This window comes from Phaethon lepturus, unplaced genomic scaffold (genome assembly GCF_000687285.1).
Source record: "Phaethon lepturus isolate BGI_N335 unplaced genomic scaffold, ASM68728v1 scaffold14721, whole genome shotgun sequence".
Lineage (NCBI taxonomy): Eukaryota > Metazoa > Chordata > Aves > Phaethontiformes > Phaethontidae > Phaethon > Phaethon lepturus.
In genome coordinates, this window is record NW_010519933.1 from 38783 (window position 1) to 46101 (window position 7319).

Sequence of the window (7319 nt, forward strand, 5' to 3'; positions counted from 1 at the left end):
CAGTTCTCGTAAGCCTCCAGAAGGCAAATGTTCTCAAACAGTCCAATAAATCTACTTGGCAACTGCACAACAGAGTTAAACTCTGTCTAAGAGAGAGATAATTAAATACTTTTACACCCTCCAGTAACAGTGAAAAGAAATGTGGTAGTATGTACTTATAGTCCATTTATTTGCTGCCATTCTTCTGGAATTGCCTTATTTTTGTAAGGAGGCTTATCCATGTTCCTGACTGTTCAGTAACTCCAAACATACAAATAAATACAATTTTTCATTCAATAAAACTTGAGAGGACAAGCACAATAAAATTTGTCCTGTTCCTACACATCCCACTTTGCAGTATGTAATGAATTACTGATAAATGAGAAAAGATAGATAGATAGATACGGATAAATCAAGACAAAAGTACGTTAAATGTAATCTTCCATCATAACATAAGAGTGAATACACCACTGTAACTACGTTTTTATGAATAAGTCTAAAAAGCATATTCAAGAATGACAAAGAAATAGCAAATTATGGGTCTTCTCAGCTTCAGTAGTATTTCAGTACATTTCAGAATCTAAAACTAAGCTTGGGAACACGTAACTGTTCAGACATCATGTTAATCCCAGAGGACTTTGAAGCCAACTTCTCTGCTTATCAAAAGAAATTAGCGTGTTTTGTTTACTTTAAATAGAGTTCAGGTCTTCACTAAAGTATCCTTAAAGAACTGTTCCAGGAGTTCTGCCATGTTCTGTAAATGATCTTGACTGCATTGCTTTTACACGCGAGTCTTAATTATTTCAAAACTTGCAAAAAAGCACTTCTCTTAATGAGGGACTCACAGTCTTGCTGCCACCAAAGAATTAACATGCAGTTTACTAAGCACCAGTTACCTGAGCAGCAGAAAAAGTTCAGAGAGATTCTTTTGAACCAAGTTATTTCCCTCCATTTTTTTGTGTGGGATGCTTATACATTTAAAGAAAAGGATAAAGACACCTGAAATGTGAAGTCTGTATCAAGTTTATAATGTATATTTTTTGCAATTATTTTTTTGCCAAATATGTGGAATAAACTACTATACAATTTTCAAGATATGTCACTTCCCTTCCAAAGGGCTTTGAGAAAACAGTTTGCTTACTTTAACCATAAGGTTAGATATTTTCAAGAACTCTAATGTTAGATGAATGTTTATATTGTGCTTTGCGTTACTACCCACTTGTCATGCTTTTAGTAACCCAGTGAGAATTCCTACTCAGTATCTCTTCTGTCTCTGCTTCTTATTTTCTTAAGTAACAACAAACAAAAGCTGTTTTCAGGAAACAGCTTTTCTTTAAGAATTGTTACACATCACACTCTCGAACAGAGTTGCATTTGATTTGGATTTACTACAGCCTCCTAGAGAGGTTCTGAGATGGTATCATTGTAGACTGCAATAATTCTTTAAAAAAGAAAAAAAGGAGGAAAAAAGCATTCCAGCCTTGGAACCAATTACATTCTTCTTTCCACACACACTCTACTTAGAATTCCAAGGATTAAAATCTTAACGTGAATCTTGAATGATTAATGAATCCATGAATTAAAAATTACAGATTAAAAGTAGTAGTGACTACCTTGTAACTTGCTATCTTTCACACAAAGACAGATAGAAAAATTCACTTATTTCCAGAAGCAGTTCAAGCAGCAATTAATTTAGCTGGTATTCAGTTAGTGGTTAAGCATCCTGCAGAGGAGATAAATTTGGGCAATGCAGAAATTTGTCAAAGGAAATGGAAGCAGATTCAAGAATAGGGAAGAGCCAAATAGGGAATAAGAGGTTTAAGTGAAGTAGAGGGTCATGTAATAAAGTAAACCCAACAATAAATGAAGAGGTGAGCAGGAAAGGTACAATTTATGTATGCCAAATGGTTATTGCTTAAGAACTACTTAATCACAAGATAGCAATTTGTAGACTAACAGACCAGCAGAAACATACAAACACTGCTAGACAGTGCACAACTGATAAAGTCCAGTTCTTAAGAGTCTCATTCCAGTTCTTAAGAGTTTGTTCTAGCCTTTCAAACTTGAATATCTGCACGACCAGAATAGGCGATAATGGAAGAAACCAGATTAAGAGTAAGGTCCTGGAACTGTTGCCATTTTACCAGAATAAATATGCATTTACATATAAACTTTATACATTAAAACACATACATTGTATGACTCTCAGGTCTTACAGAAAAATGAAGTGTTTAAAGTATTATCTTACACAAGTCAGTCCTGAAACTGCCATAAGCATTATAAACAGGAACATACTTGTATAACTTCGTCTATGACGGAAATATTAATTCAATACAATGAAAAGTTTAAGTCAAAACGATAGTTATAAAATCCATTTACTTTTAACATCAGAAGTACTCCTGCAAGCTGTTGTATAAATGCAGCCATTATAACTCATGCTCTCAAAAGAAACCCACAGAATCCTCCTGCACTAGAGTATAGTTACCACTTATACACAAAATATTTGGCATAGGAATCATCTTGATGCTGACAAGAAAACAGTACATCAACAATGGAATGTTACCATGAGGAACACAAAAACGATTTTAGGATACTGCAGGAGAGATAACCCTTGGCAGGTACCGTTGTGGTAGTTACTACTCAAACTAGAATACATACATAATTCAAGTAATCCCATTCAGGAAGGGCTAAACTTGAATACAACAGGTGCAAAACACAGAGGAAACTAAGAGTGCCTCATGTAAGATACCAAAAGAAAGACTGAGCATGGGCCTAATGACTGCTCTCAAACACAAAGGGACTAGGTGCCAGAGACAGATGGTATCCCAGGAGCAAGTACAACCTACCTAACTTAAAATAAAGTCCTGGCCTCCGCTAGGAACAGAAAAAGCAGCAGAAAAGCACAATTCAGCTAAATCCTACAATTTAATGCAGCTCCTTTTAACAGACTGAACCCTGTGACCCAAATCTCTTCCAACTTGGAAATAAATTCAGAAGAGCTGAAAGATATATAAAAAATGAGAACTATATTAAAAGAACTCACTAGTTCTACCTACTGATAAATGTATTTTTTACCTCACAATGCTGATGTAAGCTCCAGTGCTGATTTTCACTATGATTCCTTCCATCTGTTGCTTATTGCAAAGACACTATACCTCTTCATACCACTAATGTAAGAGGACAACTCAGAAAGTTAACTGCATATTCAGTTCTTCAAGCACTACTAGTAAGTTACAGACATACTTGACTACACTGGTTCTTTAGTGACTTCAAAGTTATTCAATAACGATACTTCAAGCTTTTTGCACAGCTGTAATATTGAGTAATTTGGAAACAAATACAGTAGAAGTTGCCAAGAACAGTCTCTTTGAGGGTTGAAATGGGTTGAAATACTAGCTAAATAAATTTAGCTAATAAAATTGTTTTACCAAAACCTACTGATCAGATTAAAAACTTCTCTTGCTCTGCATGAAGTAATGGGTGCTTAAAAACAAACCAAAATCTTGCAAGCTATTTCTGAATGTGCATTATAGTAAATAGCCTCTAACTAGAGGAATTCTCAGACCGTTTTCAAGTTTTACCAGACATACAAAATAACTTCAAGATATTTTAAAACAAAATTAATTTAAATCCGGTATAACACACACACACACACAATAACCCTCAAAACTGCATCCAATGCTGTTCTTTCAAACCATAACTTGGATGTTTTTAAATCTATAACTACTCCTGAAGTAAATATTTCTCTAAGTAAGTATAGAGATACAAATATTTTTCAGGAGATTGCTAGATAAATTTGTAATGATTTTTAGATTCCCCATCTAAAGTTATGTATTTGTTTCCACAACTTACCTTTCAGTTTATGGAACCAGAAATTCATCATACTATGCTATGAAAAACATTCTGTCCTACTGCAGCAACAAGAAATTAATGGGAGTCCTAAAATTCCTTCAATTAGAAAAAGTAAACAACTGAATTTCATCTTGAAATACTTTGGTTATGAAAATAGTCATTTACCAAGATGTTAAAAGTATCCAGAAGCAAAACATGAAGTAAATTGAGTAGTTCTGATGCAAGATTCAGAAAAAGCAGAAAATGACATTAACAAAATATCCAAATTTACCATGTTTGTGAGTGAAGGAAACATTTTACACATCATTGTAAATAAAACATGGCTACCAAAACAGATGTGCAAATATCAGTGATTACAGATGAAAAACAGTTTGGGGCAGGAATAAGGGTGTTAAAACACAGGCGGTCTGCAGAATTTCTGGAGCTTCTCTATAGTTACCTGATACCAGGTTCATATTAAATTTGGTGTGCTTCTATTTATTGCACCAAAAAAGGTATCTAGTAGGAAGACTGCTGAGTGTATCCTTGAAGCAGCAGTCAACCATCATCAACTTTACATAGATTTAGCTCTGAGAACAGTGACAACAATTAACACTTGTTTTATTCAACACAGCCAAAGCACATAATTACATCCATCACTATATGCTTTCATCTAGTCAGCTGAAAACATACAAGACTATTAAGGATTTCAGTTAAGAAGACTAAATCATTATATATGAAAGGAAAATTCTGATTACTTTCTCACCCCAAATCCTTTAAACAAAATTAACTTACCAGTTTAATGGCCACATATTCATTTGTGTATAAATTTTTTCCTTGAAAAAAGAACAAAAACAAGAATGAGACATTTGCTTTCCTGTTTGAGTAAAATGCCATTTAAACCCTCAAGAAAACCTTTGAAACATTTTTCATCTAAGGTGCTAGGTGTTCTGATAGTGACTTAAAGAAAATGTGGCTTTATTAGTCTGATACCATACTTTAAAGAAAACTTTGCTCTTGAATACTGTAAGAAGTGGCAGTGACACTGAGAGTTTCAGCTATTTCACCAAGTTTACAAAATTTTTATACACTAGAAAAGCTTGAAAACTGGTAAATTACTGTAAGTGGAATGTGATATTTATTGCTGAAAACTATATAAAATATATTTTTTAATTGTCATATGGTTTTGGAACACCAGACACTAATTCAAGTTAGAATTAACTAAGACTGTATTTTTCCTCACTTCTGTAATTTACTAAGCTTAAAGTTAGGACAAGAATATTACCTATTTGAATGCTTACACCATTTGGAAAATGCATCTGCTGCTTTAAAAGTGATTCCGCAACTGGATAAATATATTCCAACAAGCATTACTTCAGACGGTATGCAATTACTAAAATATTAAACAAGCTCTATAGGTGTAAAATTAAAAAATAGCAGATAAAGGAAAAAAGTTATCACTTCCGAAACTTTTCATTTCTCTACAGTCTTTAAATTACTGTGTCTTGCTTTTAATAACAATCATACTTATTTCTCTGTAGTATTACTCAGGTCTGAATTTCCTATGTTTAGCTCAGTTTTGTTAAAGAACGAAGACAGGGAAAGGACATGGATCAAGACAAATAGGTTCCCTGAGAAGGCAGCTACATTTATAGTCAAGGACTATGATACCAGCTCTAATCCATATTTTTTAGAAATAAAACTACTCTTGCAAAGCTGCAAAAAAATTATTCAAGTCATGTATCTGTTAAGGGATTAATTTTGCAAAAGGCAAAATACCTGAAGGCTGTACAACAATAAACACAGAATCACTATGGGCAGCATGCCCTAATCTGACCATCAAAAGAATGGATAATTCCAAGACCTTTCCAGGGACTAGAGTGGAAATCCAGGCATCTTAGACAGTTATTTCTTATCTTATGATCATCCGAGTTACATTTTTGACAAAAAGTGTAATTTGTTTGAAGATGATTCTGTGTCTTTGTATGTTATTACAATCTAGAAGACAATAAAAGAAACTGCTGCAGGAGCCCTGTTCATTCCGTCTATTAGAAGTAGAAATCAGCTACTGGAGTAGCTAACAAATCCAGTTACAGTTAAGTGACTGGATATTAGGATCCAGCAGTTAAATGCAGAAATGACAGGGTTATTGTCAAGAAACATCAGAAGGGACATCATAACTTTCAATGTGGTAATTCAAGACAATACGGTAAATATTAAAAAATAACAAATTTAAATCAGAATCTGTAATACCAATCTTAACTCCTGCTTTCAGTAACTTACAAATTTAAAACATCTTCCCCCACAAAAAGCAATAAATAAGGATTTGAAATATCTACTATATATGTCAAAAAAGCAGATGTTAAAAAAAGCCTGCGCTTGTCCTGGTGGCTGTTGCAGGACAGTACACTATACTATTACCTTCCTCCTATTTCTTTTACTTGTTTGTCCTATTTCATTTCAGTAATACCAGACTTCAAGTCTTAAAGTCAAGTATTAAAGTCCTACTTTAATATTGTATTTAGAATGACATAGATTATTTCACTCTGTATCTGCTGCAAGCAAATGAGTTAATCTGATACTGATCTGAAACAGATTATCTACTCTGTACATTGTACACACTCCAAGATAACAGGCAGGCAAAAAAATATTAGTGTATAGTTGCTTTCAGAAATAATTGTGACTAATTATAAACTTTTGATTTAAATCTCTTCATGGGGAGGTTTGAAAGAAAAGTTATCAAAACCAGTTTACAAAAGTTTAGAACAAGCTGAAAACTGAGCTTCAGCTTGACTTGTGAACTGCAGAGGCAGACATCTAACACTGTAAAGGCCAACACATATCAGTCTTGTTTAACTATTAATAGGTATAACAAGGGTTCCTCTTACTGAGACTGTGTTAAATTCAGTACCCTCAGTCAGAGCTCCAGCAATGTTTTATTTCATGCCTCTACAGTATTAATATGCTAAGCTTGTTCACATTCTGACTCAGGCTAGATATAAGGCCCTCAGAAAGCACTATATTAAAATCATGCTTATATATGCACGCTTATAACATGCATAAAATATGACATGTTATTTTTTATGCAAGCATTACATTAAAAACATTGTCAGTAGGATGAGTAGTAATTCTACCTGAAGCAGAAGATCAACAAACACAAAACCTACATCACCCCAATCTACTCTCAAATATTCTACAAACCCATCGCTCTTTAAACATTGAAACAGCACATTAACTCAAACCTTCCAGGAATACTGGAATTGAGTGTCCAGTTATATGAGTTAACACATACAGAATTCCCAGACCTTGAAAACCCCGGCTTATCATGCTGTCATGATTAAAATTTAAGTCGCCAAAACTAAAACTAAAGCACACAACCATCATTTGGTGTCTATTTTGATTTGTCTATTAAATGGTAAAACTTCCAGCTTTGCTGCCCAAATTCTTCAAAATTCCACAGGTCCTTCTCAGTCTGTCCCTTCACCATTTGATTTTCATCCATCTGTTCA

At 33.9% G+C, this 7319-nt stretch overlaps 1 protein-coding gene across 1 annotated transcript in view; it reads right to left on the reverse strand.

Moving 5' to 3' along the window:
* LOC104628581 (casein kinase I) overlaps positions 1-7319 on the reverse strand; it is a gene marked incomplete at its 3' end in the record, with an annotated part of 43498 nt that overhangs the window by 35409 nt on the left and 770 nt on the right. The window contains exon 2 of the mRNA XM_010297216.1: positions 4606-4646. Coding sequence (XP_010295518.1) covers positions 4606-4646 — 41 coding nt within the window. The remainder of the gene's footprint in view (positions 1-4605; positions 4647-7319) is intronic.